Source organism: Fibroporia radiculosa (genome assembly GCF_000313525.1).
Source record: "Fibroporia radiculosa TFFH 294 genomic supercontigs, scaffold1143, whole genome shotgun sequence".
Taxonomy (NCBI): domain Eukaryota; kingdom Fungi; phylum Basidiomycota; class Agaricomycetes; order Polyporales; family Fibroporiaceae; genus Fibroporia; species Fibroporia radiculosa.
The window spans coordinates 12304-33157 of NW_012133267.1; the positions used below are offsets into that span (position 1 = coordinate 12304).

Consider the following 20854-nt stretch of genomic DNA (forward strand, 5'->3'; position numbering starts at 1 on the left):
AAGCTTTAAGGCTATAGTTCTTTGCATGCCGTAAAGAAAACGGAATGGAGGTGAGCCCACGACAGCACAGCGAGACAACAGCTCGAGAGAACGAATACTGAAGCGGCACCCACGTTGGCTATTCATCTAAATGGAGAGGGATTGACGGCCCCGAGGTGCTCAATCCAAACTTAGGATTACTAGGCTAGTATTGTAATATCCATCGGAGAGCACCTCTGATGCACTTCTAGCTGTCCAGTGAATACCGCACCTCACGCTCACTCTATCTAGGATGCGAGTACGCATTAGCATGTGTCATGCACAGCGGACGCACGGTACGCTCATGCGCCCGGCTTCTCGGTCGCCGGTGCGAACATCTTTGTTTGAGACCTGTGAAACAAAATCACTCGCATCGCTGCGAAGAAGACAGCTCCGACCATGGCGACAGCCTATAAGATAATTAGCCAGTGTGAGCACGAAAATACCACACGATGTGACTCACTCCACTGAACACGGCGGGTCGCCACCAGATATAGTTGTTTGTCAGAAGGGCACCGGAGATCGGAGTTCCTAGTGGCGCAGGCAAAGTGAGCGCGGATCGCAAGCTGACATTAGCCAGTGGGACTCACCAATGAGGCTTCCGACACCTTCGGAAAAGGTATCATCACATTGTTAGCTGGAGAAAATACTCAAATATGACGACAGACCTGAAAAGGCAAACGCGATGCCCATGCGCACCCTGAATGAGCCGTATAGGTGTCAGGATACCACTGACTGGTGGTCAACGACCAGGGAGCGGGCTGCACTCACCCTAGCTCGGCCACATTGTCCGTCAGCACAACCATAAGGGGTCCCATTAGGGCGATATCTGCAGGAAGAGGTGGAAAAACTGATCAACCACTGACTCGATCCCGCGGGATCGAGTCACTCACAAACGCCCGCAAAGAAGCCATAGATGATCCCGAGGACAACAACGCTAGCAACACTCTTGAGGCCGATCATGCCGAAGACAAGCACGGAACAGCAGAATGTGGCGACACAAATCATGTTTGCGATCCCAAGGCGGTGTGCGAAGAATCCGGGTGTGAGTCGGCCGACGAAACTACACCCATTCATGATGACAATCTGTATCGCGCAACATTCGGGGGCGGTTCAGTAAGCTGCGCAGGAAGAGCAAGAATGGGGATGCAGACAGAGTAGAATGAGAATGTATTGCTGAGCCCGTGTAGTGACGCATCCAGCTGGAGGTAGAAGAGCGGGAAGTAATAGCCGATCGAAAAGATTGCGAGTCTAGTGTGGTACGGCATTAATGGTTGAAGAGCAGAGGGACGAGGCCAGGGAAGAGATGCCTACCCCATTGTCGTACAGACGTATGCCGAGTCCTTCGAGAACTTCTTCGCCGCTTGTACGTAACTAATATGTTGCCTCGGCGGAGGCAGGCGCGGGTGCATCATGCAACATGCTATGAGCAAGCATCCGCTGATAAGACCCGCACTTGCGCGTACCGACGTGCCAAATCCGATGGATGATGAGAGCAAGTTATTGAGCATGATTGGGTGTATGACAGCACCGAAAGACGATCCGGAGGCAACGATGGTCATGGCTAGCGCGCGCTTTTTCTGGAAATAGTGCGACACGACGGCGACACTGGGGATATAGAGGGTTCCGGCGGCGAGCCCCATGCCGATACCTTGGGTCAAGAAGACCTGTCCGTCGAGTCAATTTCAGCCTTAGTGTGGAGGGGACACCCAACGCACCTGATAAAACTGATTTGGCTTCGTCAAGGACAGCATGAATATACAGAATGAGTACAAGATGGATCCACCGATCATGAGGTAGTAGCTGCATGCGGCATGCATTCAGTGGGGGTCGACAAGGGGCACCAAGACACGTACAAATAGCCCTTGTCAAAGAGTCTCCCAGATACGAGACCAAATCCAATAACTAGAAAGGCATTCACACTACCAATCCACCTATCCAATCTCCAATGAGAAAAATGGCTACAACTCCATCAAGCGACAACTCACGATATCGTCGAGGAGGTCTCATTGGTGATGTACGTCTGAGTGTAGTATGCTGTACAGAATACGCATAGGTATGACTAGAGCGAAAGCGCCTGTGAAATACAGAACTGATACACACCTTGATACACTCCGAACGATGTGGAATACCTGGGATCACCGGTAAGCGGAGTAGTGATACTGATTGTCTGGATCGCAGACTAACCCGAACCCGCAGAACTGAACCAGCCACCTGGAAGATGCGCTTGAAATCTCGGCATGTAGAGCGTGTATTGTGACGCTGACTTACGCGCCAGCGACTGTTGTCCAGCCCCTCCAACCACCTTCTTGGAAGACCGGCGCCTGTGGGACACTGGGACCACTTTCCTGCTCTTTACTTGCAATGGACCCTTCGATCGTGTTGACATGTGCGGGCTCCTGTACGACGATGTGTCCGCTGCGCGCTGCATGGTGATCGCTGCCGCTGTGTATGCTGGCCGAGTACGAATGAGAGCCCGACATGCCCACGAGGGAGAGCAGCAAGGGATGGCGACGATATCGCCCGGACAGGAGGATTTATATAGATTTTTGGCAGGTGACGGCGCGCGGGAAGCCCACAGGCTGAGGAGGAAAGAGCCGTCCATTGAGTGCAGAAATCCGTCAGCGTAAATGGATGAAGCTGGACTGATCAGCTACGGATCTGTCGCCTCCGATCGACATCTTTCTTTCAGTCGGAGCTTGAAGTAGAATACGATGAACTGAGCGTCTGTCTCGGCCTGTCGTCTGCTCCCCCGCTGGACACGGACGTCTGAGTCGTCCTCCATACCGTCAGCAGCCCTCTCCTTCTGACTCGACCGCCGTGTCAGTCTTGCTTGAATAACCCTAGTTCAAAAAAATCTCAGAAACTTGATCATCGTGTTGGAAACACTGTACAATACCAGCTGCTCTGTGACTTGGGTCATTCTCTGTGCGGCTTGGACCTCGGGAAATACAGGAGACACTTACAAATCATCCCCTCGCTTGGCGACCATGACTCTGATTGGAAAAAGAGTCGGCCAGTTGTCTGATTCGCGGTGATCCCTCGAAACTCTAGAGGTGCTGCTTTTGCTTTCGGCCGGGATGCAGAGAAGCTCAGGTTGCATTCCTGTTTTTATGGGGTCACATCAGTGTATCATGACCAGCATCTACTGTACCCATTTAAATTCTACGTTGCCTTTCATAGTACACTTCTTCCTGAAACTCACGAGATGATCGAGGACGTTTGGTTGGTAATGCATCTCCGCGTGTAGTAAGCTAGGCGGGAATTTAGCAACACCCATGGATAATCATGGTCGACAATAGTGTTAACCTTGATGCACTCCAAATGAGGTCATATATCTGACTGTCATTGACAATAAGAGTAAAAACATCTTACATTCAATCAAGAAACAAACCCAAAGCCGCAGAATCACGTCAGAGCTCTGTAAAGCTGGTTTACTAGTCGATGATACAGTGCATGCAGACTCACGCTCTTGCGATTGTTGTCCAAGCTCTCCATCAACCCTCAGGGAATATCTGCCCATAACCTACCTTCTCCGACGCAGGTTCATCCAATATTACACTGATAGATCGTTCGTGTTCCAATGGAGCGATGTGTGTCAAATCTTCGTCATGGGATGACTTGGGAGTGTCTTCCACAGACAGGGCACGAGAGCACGACATACTTGAGTGCAGTGGCGAGGGAATTAGACGAAATGTTCTACGATACATGCCAACGTTTTTATTCGAGCGAGTCGACTCGAGGAGTCGTGAGGTAGGCGCAATCCTCAAAAAGGAAGGTGTTGTGGTTAATATCGGCAACGTCCGCAAGCGACTCGAGCAGCATTGGCACCGAGCCGGCGAGCCTCCGCACCACACACCATGTCGTCTCAGGTTGCAAATGGCAAAGACGAGGACGACATTCCGCCCCCGCAGCGTCCACCTTCGCCTCCTCCGCACACAACGTTTGCTGCTCGCGGTCTCCATGTACGATTGCACACGGTCGCGCCCCCACTCTAGCTCGAGACGATCAATGACTTCTGTCGCAGGCCCCTACGTTCTCTGCATTCCGCCCTCGCGACATCCGCATACCGTCCCCGCAGTCTATGAACCACGTCGCTTGGAGCTGTGATGGGAAGAGACTGGGCGCGGTGGGCATTGACAAGGTTGTGCGCTTGTGGCATCCAGAAAAAAGCGTGAGCGACTGAGCATGGATTAGATGGATTATTACAATTCATCTAATATGAGTTGTCGCAGATGGAGATACGCTCGGCCTCTATGTTCTCGGGGGGTCACTCGGATGACGTCGACTACATCTCGTGGAACCCGACACATCCGGAGCTCTTCTGCACATCCAGCCAAAAAGACAGGAGAATCGTTTTTTGGGATGCTCGACGTGAGTTCACATCGCATTATTTCCACAAATTTGACCAACTGTAGAATTGCTGATTTCAGAGAGCCGCTACGTACAGCAACTGCAACTCAAGGTATCTCCTGCCCAAACGAGCTATTCTCCGGATGGCCGCACGATTCTATTTACCACTTCGGGAAAGCAACTTTTTATACTTGCATATGGAAAAGATGGGGAAGAGATCAAGGAGCTGTGGCGGCTGTCAGACAAGGATCCAGTGCGTTACACCTTGTATGCGCCTGGCCACGCTTTGATGATAAACAGATACCAGCATCGACGGCAACATTTAATCACGTCGGAGACGGTCTCGTTCTTACCCATCAATCTGAAGCATCGATACGTATACTGCAGTATCCGTCACTGGCATTGGTCCACAGTACGCCTGCGCATGTTGGTGGTTGCGTGGCAGCTGCGTTGGACCCCAGAGGCAGGTAAGTTGTCAGTGATTTGCGTACATCGTTTTACCAGGGCGATACAGGTATCTGGCTTCTGGGGGGCATGACTCCATCGTGAACATGTTCGACTTGTCAGAATGGATATGCACACGCACCATTACTGCCTGCGAGTAAGTCAGATAAACTGCCAGCTATTCCGTTGGCCTGTCCTTGACATATGTTCTCCACCAGCAATGCGATCACCGCGCTGAGCTTCTCGCATGATGGGGAATTCATCGCGATCGCCAATGCAGGTTCATACATCGACATTGTGTGTCATCATTTTAATATGTCACGCGGCTTATATGGCTGATGTGCGTTCCTGTGCAACTAACTCAGTGTGCAACGGAGACCGGCATGCCCTTGCACCGCGTCCCGGCTCTCGGGTCTTCGCCCACCGTGACATGGCATCCATCGAAATACGTGATTGCATATTGCGGGCAGACAAAGATTAGAGAAGGCGGACCACCGCCGTCGGCTTGGATCAGCCTATTTGGCCCTGGCATGTAGTGATATTTGAGAGATCTCGACACTAGCGATAATGTTATTCGTTATCTCCCTTCCGACATTGACGAATTTGACTGTTTGAACTTCATTGCAAGAGACTAAGTAAATGAGGCGCGACCATGCGCGAGTTAAATGTGCGTAGCACTAGTGACCATATAACAAGTACCGTAAAGTGTCTTCAAGTAATTGACTGAACACTGTTTCGTATGTGAGTAACAATCGTCATCGAGACTGAGACGCCGAACCATGTGGGCGCAGGAAAGGGGACATCAACAACTAGAAAGCGTGAAGCATTCAAGGAAGTGCAAAACAAGGAAAGCATAGATGAGAGCGTGGACGATGCGTATAACTATACAGTAACAGGACAGGCAGTAATCCACTATAGTGGGTCATTGGATGAGAGAATCAGCAGAGAGAAGGGGCATAGTGGCATATGACAGACAGAATAATCAGGGGGTTTCAAAACAGCCAGAGCGTGTGCACGAAAGCAGAAAAATAAGACAGCGATCTAAACCATAGTTCAAACAAAAGTGTCTGATTGGAATCAAATGTCAGCACGAGTCGGACGGGGCGCGTCGCTATGAGCGGAACGAAAGTCCCAGATCGTTACGATGGCTTTCCGAAGGTGGTCGAACGACGACGTCAGGGAGAGTCTCTATCTTCCGTAGAACCGCGCGCTCCTTCGTCGTGTCGTTGCGTGCGAGCTTCAGCGGCCGCAAGCCCTTGGCTTTCGATTGTACAGTAGGATTTGCATTCTCGTCATTCATGTTCTTCTGCTTCTTTTTCAGACTCAGCCCGCGTGTTTCAGAAACACCGTCCGTATTTGCGTCGCGGTCCTGCAGAAGGGACAGTGGTCGCAGACCACTGTTGGAAGAGTCGCGCGGCGATGCGGACGCTTGCTTCGCAGCTTTCGCCTTGTCTGCTTTGGCTCTGATCTTAGGTGCCAACGGGCGCACAGCGCGAGAAGACCACTCCGAGATGGCCTTAGGCGAAATAGTAGCAGGCTTTGATACCGGGGGAGTATTCTCGTCCGATTTGATGTATGTGATGCTTGAACGACTGCCACGCTTTGATCCTAAGGGGAGCTGAGGGACAGATGGTACATTTTGCGACGTCGGTCGGGATCGCTGTTTGGATTCATGAGGTGTGCTCTCGGCTTGTGGTCCCTGGGTATCCTCGAAGTCGAAGAGAGTGACCTCTGATGCAGCAAATTGCGGAGGCATCCGCAGTTCCTGATCCAGCGCTGTGATCAGAGTCGCAAGCGAATTCCGGGCAGTGCTCATGCCATCAGCAGCATCGACCGCAGCCAACAATGTGGGACCAAAGGTACTCGTTGAAGCCGGGCGTGGCGAAGATGCGCAAGCCACAGGTGGCGAGATGGGGCGCAAGAGCTCTTCTTCTTCACTGACCACATTGAGGTGTGTACCAATGTTGGCCACCAGCTCACCACCATAGACTGTGTTTCTTCTGCCAACTTCACTTGTAGTTGCAGCACTGTATGGGCCAAGCCTTGCATCCACAGCACGAGTGATATCGTTGCGCCATGTCGAAAGTGCATGTATGCCTTCCTTACCAAGACTTAAGCTAATAAAAGTCACGCATGTTTGAGTTTCAAGGCCAGTCGAAACTTAGAACCATCACATACCTGGGAAGACTGAAGTGGTGTCGCTTGTGGGCCGAAGTCTTCCTCTCTCGTGGCTTTGCCACCTTGCGGAGTGGTGGAGTCGAGTGCATCTCGGGCGAAGAGAACTCAGATGACAAACCGCCCAGCTCAGCAGGCACAATTCTAGAGTTCCTCGTCCAAAGTGAAGACAATCCCATCTTACTATTCCGGCTTCCAATGGAGACCGGGGATTCCCAGTTCCACTCGCGAACCCTCATGTCAGAGCCGACAGTCAAGCCGGGAACCAGTATAGGCAGTACACCGGCAGACAACGCATCAATCTCTGCAATGTTGTCATCGTCCACAGGCCGGAACGAGTAATCGAGCAAGGAGGACGAATGTGATTGCGACTTGCGATGGACGATCATACGAGCCTGTCGTTCTCGAAGCTCCTTCACAGACGGGGGTGTGGGAGGGAGAGGCGACAAAGGTGGTGGGCTCATTGGGAAGCGAGGATCACTGCGAGACTGAATCGAAGATATGGAACGCGAGCGTAGATGCTGCGAAGGACGGGTCGTCTCATTCGGTGCAGAATCCACACCCGTAGCAGCCACGTCAATCGCACCGGCGTCAGCCGCGATAGCATCCAGTGAGGCCCTATGCTCGGGAGATGGAGGAACTACCAGCGTCATTGCTAGAGTAGAATAGTGTTTTTGAGCAATCATGATTTGCGATGCAAGCGCCTCCGATCCACCGGAATAATAGGATGATGCCTTTGACTCTTTGCGGGGACGCCCATGCTTCCCGAGCTCCGCACTGTTCTCGGACTGAGGTGTATCAGGCACCCGTACAGGGGTGTTAGGCATTGACTGCATAGGAAGGGGCGGCGTCAGCGGCGCCTCTTGGATATCCTCTACAGGCAAAACAGCGAGCCTCGGAACAGGCTGAAGAAGTCCCAGAGCACGACTAATCTTGCTCCTGCCATCAATAGCATCACCGTTGGATACCCACACGTCTCCGCTGCGCCGACCCTCCACTACAGTGATGCTGCCGCTACGCTTATACTCGTGTGAGAACTTGAACGACGGTGCAGCGCTCATCGGAGAAGGCGCCCGCATCACAGCAGAGGGAGGCTCGTGGTAAGACTCAAAGAGTTGGGTCGGGATGGGGAACGGTGAACGCAGTATGACATGCAGAGCAAGAAGAGGGGAGGACAATGTCATTGAAACAATCAACGTGATGGAAGCTGCAGAGGAAGCCAGAGGCGCATGCAAAGTAACCATGAATACATATGGGAGCGACAAGACCTTATGTATAACATAAGCTCAAAAACCAGCAGAGCAAAAGAGGAATCAACGCACCAGTGGTACCCAAATGGTGATAAGCCATCCAATCGTGCGGAAGATTGATACGTCGAGATCGCTAGAATGTTTAGAAGCCAAACTACCAGGGTTACCCTCTGCGTCATAACCATACCCACCCAGAACTTGTGCGCTTGCCATTGCGGGAACGGACTGCGCAGCCGTAGTAGAGGGAAGTAGAAGATCCGGAGTAGTAGCAGAGGGAGGCGGCGAGCCGGGACAGGTCCTGGGGAAGGACCAAGCACTCAGCGTCGGCTGGTACGTAGACGGTTCTGTGAGCCATGACGACTGCGAGCCCATGCGATCGCGCGGTTCTCGTCTGAACGGGTCCGGATCGTCATGCAACTTGTCCGACGTTGGCGATGAAGAACGGTAAGGCGAGGGTAAAGGAGGAACAGGGGGGATAGGGGACTCGTGACCAGTGCAAGACATCGCTGGATTGAACCAGAAGGACGACTTGTGCGGGATAGAAGGCTGAGAGGCCATAGCCGGGTTCTGGGCCATGCGAACACTGCCATTGGATGGTTTGGCGGAATGGTGCGTTGAGAACGAGAATGCTGAGATAGATGTGCGACGGGAGCTGGCATGGGACGTGATCCAGGAACTGCCATCTTTGAGGACATCTATGTCTTCGGTTGCAAAAGAGGGCCTGGGTTTCTCCCCGATCTCCTTAGCGGGAGGCCAAGAATCTTGTGCTTCATCAAGAGCAGCTAGGTTCCGCTTGATGATAACCAAGGTAATGATGAGCCCGACGAATGCCATACTGCTCCCAATAGCGAGAATCGTTGTATAGGCAAAAAGACCCATGAAGAAGCTGGGGAGGCCTGTCGCGGAGAGAACGCCGGCGAGAGCAGTGGATGTTACGACCAGGAGAAGAGTGGGTGCCCAAAGCATCCAGTGGGTCTTTCCGAGGGCCACGGTGCGACCCATACGAACGTGCACTAATGTTATGGTAGCGACAATAAAGAGACACGTTTGTCTGAGTGTCAGAGCTAGCCAAAGTCTAACGGCACTGCTAGGATCCCGGGTAGCATCGTAATCGACCGAGTTGCTAAGGTATTCCGATACAACTTGCCAGATAAAAAGTGCGAGTGCCAAAACATCACAAGATGCGAGCCAGACGTGACTCTTTTCTGCTGGAGAAAGAGAGCGGAAGTTAGGAAGGCCAAATTCAGACTGCACACGGCCAGTTAGCTCCACTTTGACAGGGAAAAATAGGAATGATGTACTCACAGGACGAACCCGACGGCTGAGAGGATGAGGGGGTAAAATAGGAACTATGATACGGAGAACGACAAAAACGGAGGAGATGAAAGAAACAAAGGCGAGGGCGAGAGCAGGTACGAGAGGAATCATACTGTTCGTGGATTGACTTAATTCTTGACTCTTGAGGGAGCGTCGTGTGCGTTGAGGCGTGACTGGCGTAAGGCCTTCGTGAACCGTCGAGCAGAGGACAAGTCGAGGTTGAGCAGAACGAAGAGACAAGTTTGTTCGTCTGGCATTGCAATGAACTTGAACTCGAACCGTGGTAAACTTCAAAGTGCGGACCCACAAGACCACACTCGCCTCAAACAATGACATCGCGTCTCCGACTCGCGGTCCTCGTATCCTCGTCACGTGTCCGCGTTTTCCATACATGTGCTAGTGCCCAGTGGGCACTGCTGCTATTGCGGGTTCGGCCAGAACCACGGGGAGCGGGATTAGACACAAGCCGTCCACATGGAAGTTTTGTTGGATGATCATCAACCCTTCCGAATCAATCGGACTGCACACAGCATGACTTCGATTCTGGACACAGAATGTAAGTACTCAAACTTGCCGCGGCTAGTCGAAACCAGCCTTGAAGCTATTTCCATTCGGCGGCCCGATCATCGGGTAATATCCGGCCAATACTCTCGGTCGATTGGTACGGTCACCGCTGTGTCTGTAAAGATTGTGGAAGCGGTTGCGTGGGGGATATACTGTATTACTACCACATCGTGGCTGCCTCTCCATGCCTCTGATCTGCAGCCGTTAGTGTCATACAGCTGCCACGCTCTTCAAGAGGATGCGCGACATTCAGATTGCATTGAATGCCATCATGATGGTGACGCAAGCAAGTGCCAGTGCTAGTGCTCGCTCGGTCAATGCAGGCGCCCCCGAGTCCGAGCCGAAGGAAGACCAGACTTTAAGCGATCTAATCAACGCGGGAGTATTTAAGACCAGCGGTTTGCCAGACAATGGACAACTGCAGAGAAGCTCACTTCCCAGACTAATCCTACCATGTACAACGTCCCACTGTCCATATTGTGGCCGAGCAACGTGTGGAAGTTCTTCCGGGAACTGTATCCTTCGAAACCTCAGGTTTTTGCAATGTCTTGTGTGATAGCACTGGAAAATCTGACTATGGTCTACAGTGGTCCGCAGATGACATTCCTGATATGACAGGAAAAGTTGTGATCGTGACAGGTCAAAAATTTCAGCCGTATAGCTCACCAAGGAACCGAGCAAGCTAATTTTACGACGTTCCAGGTGCAAACGCGGGTCTTGGCCTTGAATCGGTGGTCGCCCTTGCCGCGCGCGGTGCCAAAGTTTATGCCACCGCCCGTTCACAAGAGAAGGGTGCCACGGCACTCAACCGTATCAACGCCCGTTTGTCGAATATGTCACAATCCACGCGCGGCGAGGTTCACTTTTTGTGTCTGGAGTTAAACGACTTGAATAGCGTCAAGGCTGCCGTAGAGGAATTCCTCAGGTACGTGAACATTGGTTGTCCTGGGGGAAGTGTTGTTTGCATTGCCAACGTTTGATAATATAAAGCAAAGAGAGCCGGCTCCATATTCTACTAAATAACGCTGGAATAATGTTGCCCAAGGAAGACAAGCCCATCAATGGCATCGATCTACAATTTGCTACAAATGGTGAGCTGACCGCGCATTACGAAACAGCAACTCAACATCCTAATCGGAAAATAGTGCTGGGACCATTTGCATTCACTCGCCTTCTCTTGCCCACTCTACTTCTAACAGCTAAACAATCAGAAGAGGGGACAGTGAGGATTGTCCACTTGGCCTCCATTGCCCACATGGCTGCTCCTCCAGTATGTTCATCTTATGAATGGATTCAATTGCACGTTGACATTCGCGATAGGGCGGTATCAGATTTGACGCAATGTCTGAAGGGAAGATTTTCCATCGTTACGCACAGTCGAAAATGGGGAATATTGTGTTTGCCAACGAAGTGGCTCGTCGATATACAGACTCCGGCGAGTATCTGAACATCGCTTTCAAGGGAGGAACCCGACTAATTGGAGCGTATCAAGGCCTCATTTCCGTGTCAATTAGTCCGGGAAACGTCAGCACAAACCTGTGGAGGCATCAGACATCTTTCTTCACTTGGAACGTACGTATATGTCCTCGCATTTACGAGCCGAGAGTTACTCATACCATAGTAGACGGCCGTGTCGAAGCATCCCCCCGCTAAGGGTGTATTGACACAGCTTTACGCTGCGACATCGCCAGAGGTGACGAGGGAGGATGCAGGAATATATTTTGCGCCATTTGGGAAGAGAAGCACCCCATTCAGAACTGAGGTATGTGAAACAGCTATCCACGGTTAAATAAGTTTTGACCTATGCGATCCAGGTGGATGATCCAGCTCTCGGCATGGCGCTTTGGGATTGGTGCGAAGGTCAGATGAAGAAACAAGGTATAGTGGCTTGAAGGCAGTCGAAGGTGTACGACAATGATTGTTTAGTAGCCGCAATATTTAACACATACCACACACTCTCTCATCCCAAATTGTGTCCCGATTGCGAGATGCGAACAGCAGATGCGTGAAGTCAGGAAATCCAATGTAAACGGATTGACGGAGAATGTCACTTTTGATCGTCTTGCAGCAATAGTTCTGCGCGTCGCCCGAGTGAACAGCTGACAACTCCGAACGAGAAAATGAGTTGACGAAAGGGCAGCCGGGAGAGGAAGAGCGCGGGAGACTTGTGGAGAGATGAGATGACTCGAACGACCGCAGTGCCTGAGAAGTCGCTGACAAATCGCCGCACCGCTCTGTCTTTGGCGCTCTGCTGCTTGTCGCTGTACTCTTTCCGCTCACTCGCCCTTGTCGACATCCACTACTTTCAGCTCATTCACCTCCGGTATACTCCCCCCTTGCCTTCTCCTCATATCCGGCTCATTCAAGTGAGTAATTTTATCGTTTTCTTGGTTGAATTTGGACTAATATTGTCTCCTGTTTTGTCTTGCAGTTTCTCAGTCATGGTCGCACCCGCATCGTCAATAGTATCGAAGTCTACCAACACTGTCGGCAAATCTCTGTCGAATTCACACGCAAGAAAAACACGTCCTGCGAGGCGAAGAGGGAGGGCAGCTCTCGGTGTGGAGAGCGATGAAGAAATTGAGCGTGAGGTGACCTCTGATGACAACTCGGATGACGATCGGTCTTCAGTTGAATCCGAGTCCGAGTCCGAGTCCGAATCGTTCTCGGATGATGCTCGCGTCAATGGTCGCTCTGAGGTGGTCACCCCCAGCACGACGCAAAGTCCCCCACCTCAGATTAATGGTCATGTTCCTCTCAAGAACGGAATGCAGTCCAAACCTATCAACTCTGGTCCCTTTGCAGCAGCGACAGACTGGGCAGATATGGTGACGGCTGAGCACGCAAATGGCGCAGAGGAGCTCCCCGTCATCGATTTTGCTGATCTTGATCAACACGGGATAGACCAGCCCATCATTGCTGGTCCTCATCTCCGCAAGACGCATAGGCAGGGGAAGAGGTCTCTTGCAAATCGTTCTAGTTCTGCGCCGCCAACGTCGCCACCCCAGCGAGATGACGGTCTTGTTGACGCACACGAAGATGGAGAGCCAGAGCCAGTGGCGTCCACGTCTGACCACCTGGGAGGGGTACATCTGTCGAGTCGTGTCCGCAGCCAGTCCGCTCGTCAGGCCTACCAGCAACGGTTGGAAACAGATCCTTCCTTTGTCCCAAAGGTCGGTGAGTTCTGGGGACATGATGACCGTCTGTTGGACAAGGATCTTCGCAGTCTCAGTGGTTGGTGGAGGGGGCGTTGGCAGACACGCGGTCGAGGACGAGGGGCGTTTGTTATGCGGGGACGGGCCAGCCGGGGATTTTACGGTGGTCGTGCGGGCCCTTATGGGCCAATCAAAAGTGGGGATGACGAAGTGGATCTGTCCATCCCCGACGCAGAGATTCCGCCTGTCGAGAAGACATGGACGCACGATGGCTTCGAAGAGATGAAACGACGGGACGAGAAGCGTCGCGAAGTGCTGCAGCAGCGGGCACAAGAACAAGATGGATCCCAGCAGCATGTTCGGTTTGGCCCGCAGCGAGGCTTTGCTCCCCGTGGAAGAGGTGGTTTTTTTGTACCTCGAGGTCGCGGTGGTTTCGTTCGCGGCGGATCACCAATAGGCGCTCGTGCCTCTCCCATTGCTCATGCCGCAGCAGGTCGCCCTTGGTTTGCTATGAAACCCGAACGTATGTGGACAAAACAGCACGAAGGATTTCTGTACTTTGATCCTGCATTAAAACCCCGTCCGGGCCAAGGCCCGGGCTTCCGCGTGAAGTTACCAGGCAGCGGCGATCATATTATCCGGGGACCTCCTCGTTCGTATCCGCCGTCGAAGGTGGCCTTCCCTGTTGCTGGTGGTGGATCACAGGATGGTAGTGGTGGGCACTTTGTTGTTCGTATCCCTCGTCCTGGCAAGGAGAAGGTATCGGAGGACTCTAACGAGATTTACCCGCAAAATTCTCTCGAGGCGGAACCTGCCACTACAATGGCCGAGCTGTCAATAGAAGAAGTTTTCACCGTTCGCCCAAATCTCGTTCCGAACAGAAGGGTCGACATTCCTATGCTTATGCCACCACCGATTGTCAACGTTGTTTCGCATGCAGAGTCGTCTGGAGTACCTTCATCGCCTGCCAGCATACCGATGTCTCAGGCGTCAACTCCTACCTCAAGTCTAAGGAAAGCGGAGTCGAACTCCCGACAACATCAGCGCGACCAGATGGAGCTTGAATCTCCACTAGTCCAGCCAACCAGTTCGTCCCCCAGCGCTCTCTTGAAGGAAACTGTACTGCGCCGCCCTTCATTGTCAGCCGAAGTTCCCACATCACCTGTTGTCCCAACAGAAGAATCGTCACGGCCTCCCCCTCCCACACTGCCTCCATTGCAGACGTCTTTTTCACCCGTTCCACAAACCTCACCGCCGTACGGTTCTCCGTATGCTTTTGGGCCCCCGGTTCCTCCTAACATGGGCATGCACCAACACGGCATGTCATATGAGCTCGCCGCTGGCCGTCCTTATTACTTCCATCAACAAACACCTCCGCCTATGTTTACCCCTCGCCCCATGATGCATCCACACGTACACCACCACACTGTCAATGCACCGTACATACCTCCACACATGTTTCCCCATTCGACCGCATCCCAGGACTTCCTCCCTCATTCACACACACCACCTCTGGGTTCGTTCTACGATCCAACAACGGGTGCTCCTATTTTCGCACCTGCACGTCAGAGCAGTCGTATTGAGATCCGTGCGCCAACGGAGGTTGGTGAGAGCAAGAAGTCGACCTCTCGTCCCTCCGGGCTTCGAGTTTCGATGTCAAGTACAGAGAGCTACCCCGCGCCTGAAGATCAGCAACCCTCATTGGAGGTGTCCCAGGACAGTGAAGAGGCGACAGCCACGAGCGAAGCACCACTATCTGAGCAACCACAGACGCAAGTATTGGAAGCACCTATGCCCTATCCACCTTACCAGCAGCAGTACTTTTATCCTGAGACTTACGCTTATCAGCCTTACATGGATATGTCGCCGCAGGTGATGCATTACGAGATGTACTCCGCCGACCATCGCCCTGCTCCTCCACCTATGATTTTCTATTAATCGCTTTACACGTCGCATTCCCGTTTTGCAATCTGCTCTATCATGTTCTGCATACTCATTATTTGCCCCATGCCTTGTGTCTGCGATTACGATACATCACCGCTGAGAGCCTCCGATTATTCCTCTCATACCCTCAATTCTGCTTTACTTTCCATCAATGTAGTTGCACTGCCCGCCTGCCCTCATGACTTTCACGTCCACACCTGGTTGCTCTGTTCTGAATTTTGGTTGTCTTTGGTTACTTGTGATTTTTACGCAATCGTATATACTGTTCCATGTCGAGACTTTGTAGCGTCGTAGACAGCTCTGTCACCAATTTTTGTCAAGAGAAAGAGCCCATGCAGCATAAATGTTTTGTGTAGAAACAGTCTTCTCAAATGTGGGTTCTCGTCTGCGGGCGACATCAGCGATTCTACTCCGTCTTTCTCTCCACCTTCGGTATTAATGCGAAATATCTCTTGTAGACCGAGTAGCGCCACTCAAGCGCTACTCCAGTGGGCGAGACGACCCATATCTCACTTTCCGTGCTTATCATACCGGTTATAAGCGTTCAGAAAGTGCTACCGCTCTGTTTAATTGAGCTTATGAGTGCAAATCCATCCGCGTGCATATTGCGCGGGATGAGCTTCCCGTTAGTTGTACTAACTGCCGTATAGAATGTCGAGATGGCGAGACCGACGAAAGGGGTGCAAATGGCTGTGGAGGCAAGGAAGGGGAGGAACCGTGCGGACTGTGCAGAGGATGTAGAAGAACACGACGAGACGTTCGCCAAGGAGCGTATTTAGGGCTGTTAGGGCTATCCGATCAATGGCAACTCCTGTTGTTAGCGGCATACTGTCAAGCGTACAAGGAAGCGCTTCTGTACGTTTGACGCACCAAAATCACTATAAGGAAGACGCGACCCATGAAGCACTTTCTTGATTATTTTCCTCCACTTCCAGGATGTAAGATCTATCCGACGCTGTCTCCAGCGAGTTGTTAACTGAAGGCGGAGCAAGCGAAATTAGAGCAACATACATGGATTCCTCAGTTCTAAGGCATACATTGAAGCATGATAGCGTCGGTGGCGAACACGTACTCATCCAGCATAGAATTTAAAGAACATGATCAGCGTCCAAACGGCCCGGCTTCGGGGGATATTCCTGAGGGGGGATGCTTCCCCCGCCCCGGAAAAAACATCAGTCGATTGTTGTGGAGCAGCGTGCAAAATTCCAGAACGCGATCCAGACTAGAATAAATACGTCCATTCTGACATTTGCGAGATAGAAGAAATGGTACTGGTGTAACAGAGTGGGCACAGAGACATAAATCAACTAACCGCAGGCTCTAAAACTTGCTTGCATACGTACAAGTATTCCCCGGGTTTAGCCATTGTCGCGGCTACAAACAAACCTGTAGATGCCTCGAGACCATGATTCCGCGTAGGAAGCCGATCCATAGAAGGGGCATATGAAGGATGGCAAAACAAGCATCACACAACCCGAGCTACAATCAAAATCGCAAAATTGAGTGATTATTCTCGCAGGCGAACATACTATTACGCTGGCTTATGTGAGTAGCAGACATAGTCATTTGAGTGCAAAAGCGCTCGACAGCTCGAAGCTTGAAGCTTGATCATCCGCCGGTACGGATTTTACGAGACATCATCAAATACACTGGGGCCTACTGCTCTCAGTACTTCAGTAGGGGTAGCAAGACGATGATCGACGGTGATGCCAGATCTCTGGCTGATCCTGGGCAGGCTGGTCACGCAGTTCGCATCACAAAACAGGCAAGCGCTGTAGAACGACGTCCTGTGCCAAAATCACAAGCTGCAGCAGCATATAAAGATACCATCTCACGAAATGGGACGCAGATACGAAAGAATATGATAGGTCAATAATCCACAAGCCACATATGTTATGTTCCCTCATCTGTCCCACTCGCATTCCCGTTTACCTTCGACGGGGAAGTCGTTCGTCCAGACGCAGCGTTCGCGCTGGCGCCCGTCCTATCTTTATTGCTACTAAGTAGCCTTTCGAAGAAGCTTTGCAACACCTCGTGCTGTGTTTGACCGCCTGGCGTGTTCGGTGAGCCTGAGAGAGATAGAGTAGGGGATGGTGCAGGAGATCGAGAATTTGAAGCAGCTAATGGCACAGCAAGAGTTGAGGTTGGCGGACGACCCGTAGAACGACTGAGTACTTTGCGTGATGAGTCACCACCAGCGTTCGAGCTAGTTACCCCTTCCATTTCCGTGAGTGCTCGCTCAACATTCGGCAGACTGGAAATGCTGGGGCCCATAGGCCCAACGATTCCAGCGGCGACGTTCTCGTTCGGATTTCTGAAAGCCCCGCGAGGATCTCTGTCTGGCTTCTTGGAATTCTCGTCGAAATTCTTCGCCAAGAAAACCTGCTCTGGTGTGGGACTATTGAAGGGAGGCAGTGGCGCTGGCTGATAATGCAATCAGTACAGGTGGTCATTCTGTGAGCAGAAAAGTAAGTCGAGACGCACTTTAGCACCCTGATCGGGTACGAGGACGCTATACATCTTCTTCGCTCCTGGTTCCGTCTCACCTTCTGCACCATCGATGTCCCGCTCCCATGCATCACCCCACAACTTAGCGTCAAATCCATCCCTCAGAACGCTTATCTTTCCCCAACTATCCCATCCTGCCGGTACAACAATTCTATCCCGATCCAGAGTATTTGGTTTATGTTGGAATAGGAAAGGATTTCTGGCTAGACCGGGCACATCTGAGCCTGAAGAGAAGCCCGGAGATGGCGCGGGAGGTGCGAACATAAGGTGAAGGGCGTATTGCCGCAGGATCTGTAAGGTATCTGGCTGAGGCGTTGTGTAGAAAAGCCCAGCGCCGTCTAGTCGTTTGGATGGTGTCAGAGAAACTATTGCAAATAAAAAGAACATACACTTCAAACACACTGTCCGTAGGACCTGCATCACACCGTCCGTCCGCTCCTCCCACTCATCACCTTTGCCCTTGACCATGCCGCCCATCCCAGATGTTCCAGCTCCTAGGACGTCATTGTTCTCATCTATAAGGTCGGCCTTTGTGCACGCGACGATGATAGGCACGCCCGCTGTATTGTGAGTAAACGTACCCGGTCCTAGAGGCAATACGGTACCGTTCAAGGAGGAAGTTGCCGGTAACGGGTCCGCAGTAGGTTCGATATAATGCTGCAAGTGCGCCTGTACTGGAAATAATTGCTGAAGGCGTTACGCAATGAATAGAAACACATACGCACGTCTGTCTCGATTCTCTTCACGAACAATGTCAAGCTCTCTTGAACCATCACCTTTTGCCCAGCTCTCTACCCACTCCAACCATATTTCAAGCTCTTCCACGAATGTCCATGGTTTTGTCCAATCCAGAACAATAATTATGAGAGTGTGCGACAACGACGCTCGTGGAGGTGTAAAATGTGGCAGTAGTGAAGTGTATGACGACGCGGAAGATGGCACTGTATAGACTGAAAGACGGGCAAGTATATCTAGACTCGAGGATACAAGAATCAGACTCACAGAATCACATGAAACAAAATGGACTGGGACTCACCTTCGTCGGCATCGTCTCGAACGTCCGCCCAGTCGTAGCCTAGTGCGAAGTTTGATCGTTGTTCCTCCTTGTCATGGTCGGCGGGAAATTTCTGAAGTAACGCGGACACGAGAGTTGATTTTCCTGAAGACGGCTGGCCTAGCACTACAATTTGCTTGGCTGGTATGGAGCGTGAGGTCGAGACAGAGTCGAGGATGGACGACCATAGATCTTGTGGCGGGGCTTCAGGCGAAGGTGGTCTTGAGTTATCCATGACGTACGTTCCCAGTACGTAACGATGAATGAGAACCTAGGTTTCACGAAGAAGCCCGTACAGATGAGTAGCCGGCTGCACGACTATAGAGAAAGTAGAGTTCAGCGCACAGCGACCGAGCCAGAGAGGATCCAGGGGGGCCAGGATCTGGACGCGAGACGAATATGTAGCCATTTCAAACTCCGGCCACGCGTCTCTCTTGCCCTCCATACTCATACTCATACTTACGACTCCGAGTCGAGTCCGCCTCTGTCACGCACCAAAGCACCTTAATATCTGGATGTAATGGCTTCTGCAGCTGTTTCTCCCCCCCACCACACGCTCAAAGAGTCTCCAAATTCGCGCACCATCGAGATCGGTGAATGGATCATTACGGCACAAACCAATCCCATCTCGAATGCCGGCGAACTAGACGCGCTTCAGGCTAAGATGGGTGGGATACCTCTGCCGGAGATGACTTTTGGAAATAATTCATTGGAGTTGGAACATAAGTCTACCGGATGGAAGTATGCCTTTACGACAGAGCAGGCTCTAAAGGCGGTGAAGAATGGCGACCTGGAAGATGGCGATGGAGGAGTCAAGGTTGGGTATGCAGAGGCATGGTTGAAAAGCCGGTGGGGTAGTACCTCAACTTAGATGTACGCGCTCTCACAGCGTATGTTGTCAGAACAGGGCCCTCGGCTGAGCTGCCAATGCCAAAGACTGTTCCTACAAAACCATATGATTGGACGTACACAACTATGTACTCGGGACATAATTTTCCGTCATCTCCGAACTCGCTTTCATGGCGTGTTGCCGACTCTGATAATCCCGTTCATACAATCCCACTGGCCGAGCTGACTCGCCAAGATCCTATATTATTTTATGCAGAAATCCCTCTTTACGAAGATGAGCTGCACGACAATGGATCTTCTAATCTTTTGGTTAGAATTGTGAGTCAGCCATCGCTCTCTGATTTCGCTGTAGTTTGTTGATACTGTCATGCGTGAAAGCGCGTCATGCCTACCTGTTTGTTCATTCTGTCTCGATTCGTTCTCCGGGTGGACCATGTCCTCTTTCGCGCGTATGACACGAGGATATACCATTCCTTTGCATCATCACCTCCTCTTGTTGTGCGTGAGACAAGCGGGTGGGAGGCGCCGTATGAATGGGTCAGGCGGGTGAGTTTTTGTTTTTATTAAACCTAAAATGATTTTTATCATCGTCATCCGAAACAGAGAGTCCCTAAAAGAGATGATCTGACTCCGTTGACGGATGTGACTTGGATCACGAAGATTCTAACTGAGATGCCCGCTGAGGTGTCTCAGAAAACGGGAGCTGGCACTAAATGGAGAGGTTTGGGCACGAGAGTGGAAATTTCCGTCTTAAAAATTCCGTCCTCCTGAGTCGGCGTAATGGTTGTCTGAGAGTTTGACGGTAATAATTCACCACTTTGAAGACATTGAGACATCGAGTCAGGAGGCACTCGCCATGAATCGCTCACGGGTCAAAATCTCGTATTCAATTTGTAGCAGCCTCATAGTTACTTCAGGTTAAATATAAGCGACGTAACAAATCTGTAGTCATCATCCGTGTGCTCTGCGAGATGAGATACATTTGAAGGAACACCCTAGTTTTGTGGCGGCGCGGTAAAGTCCGGCGCTCTGAGATCCACAGATTTCGTACTTCGACTTCACAACAATAGGGAAGTTCATAGTTGACGCAGCTGGGCTCGCAGAAAGTTCTGCGGCGCAGATGCGTCTTTAGGCGCTGAAGCAAATGCAAGAAAAGGTGCCCATGTCTCCTGCATCTAATGTCACGCTCAGATATACAATTGCTATTTTTCCTTTTCTGAGTC

The 20854-nt window shown here is 51.5% G+C and overlaps 6 protein-coding genes across 6 annotated transcripts; 3 read left to right on the forward strand and 3 right to left on the reverse strand.

Annotated features, from left to right (window-relative positions):
• Positions 1-320: 320 nt before the first annotated feature.
• Positions 321-2501, reverse strand: FIBRA_02204 (uncharacterized protein; the record flags this gene model as incomplete). Its single annotated transcript, XM_012324069.1, has 14 exons — positions 321-428; positions 482-549; positions 609-626; positions 687-718; positions 790-847; positions 912-1104; positions 1173-1269; positions 1333-1685; positions 1737-1821; positions 1875-1952; positions 2007-2055; positions 2122-2150; positions 2206-2232; positions 2290-2501. The coding sequence occupies 14 exons, from the start codon at positions 2499-2501 to the stop codon at positions 321-323; spliced, it is 1407 nt and encodes a 468-aa protein (XP_012179459.1).
• A 1377-nt stretch (positions 2502-3878) lies between these two features.
• On the forward strand, positions 3879-5351 carry FIBRA_02205 (uncharacterized protein; the record flags this gene model as incomplete). The annotated part of the gene is made up of 8 exons (XM_012324070.1): positions 3879-3983; positions 4046-4192; positions 4254-4392; positions 4452-4624; positions 4672-4838; positions 4886-4972; positions 5034-5112; positions 5181-5351. 8 exons carry the CDS (start codon positions 3879-3881, stop codon positions 5349-5351), a joined length of 1068 nt encoding a protein of 355 aa, XP_012179460.1.
• Positions 5352-5926: 575 nt separating this feature from the next.
• FIBRA_02206 (uncharacterized protein) lies at positions 5927-9668 on the reverse strand (the record flags this gene model as incomplete). Its single annotated transcript, XM_012324071.1, has 3 exons — positions 5927-6932; positions 6994-8258; positions 8313-9668. The coding sequence occupies 3 exons, from the start codon at positions 9666-9668 to the stop codon at positions 5927-5929; spliced, it is 3627 nt and encodes a 1208-aa protein (XP_012179461.1).
• A 906-nt stretch (positions 9669-10574) lies between these two features.
• Positions 10575-15214, forward strand: FIBRA_02207 (uncharacterized protein; the record flags this gene model as incomplete). Its single annotated transcript, XM_012324072.1, has 10 exons — positions 10575-10655; positions 10709-10760; positions 10824-11046; positions 11112-11212; positions 11267-11391; positions 11442-11693; positions 11746-11883; positions 11936-11999; positions 12431-12487; positions 12561-15214. 10 exons carry the CDS (start codon positions 10575-10577, stop codon positions 15212-15214), a joined length of 3747 nt encoding a protein of 1248 aa, XP_012179462.1.
• Positions 15215-17113: 1899 nt separating this feature from the next.
• Positions 17114-19017, reverse strand: FIBRA_02208 (uncharacterized protein; the record flags this gene model as incomplete). Its single annotated transcript, XM_012324073.1, has 5 exons — positions 17114-17644; positions 17705-18066; positions 18118-18415; positions 18479-18699; positions 18765-19017. 5 exons carry the CDS (start codon positions 19015-19017, stop codon positions 17114-17116), a joined length of 1665 nt encoding a protein of 554 aa, XP_012179463.1.
• A 285-nt stretch (positions 19018-19302) lies between these two features.
• FIBRA_02209 (uncharacterized protein) lies at positions 19303-20402 on the forward strand (the record flags this gene model as incomplete). Its single annotated transcript, XM_012324074.1, has 4 exons — positions 19303-19631; positions 19685-19949; positions 20010-20177; positions 20235-20402. 4 exons carry the CDS (start codon positions 19303-19305, stop codon positions 20400-20402), a joined length of 930 nt encoding a protein of 309 aa, XP_012179464.1.
• Positions 20403-20854: the final 452 nt, after the last annotated feature.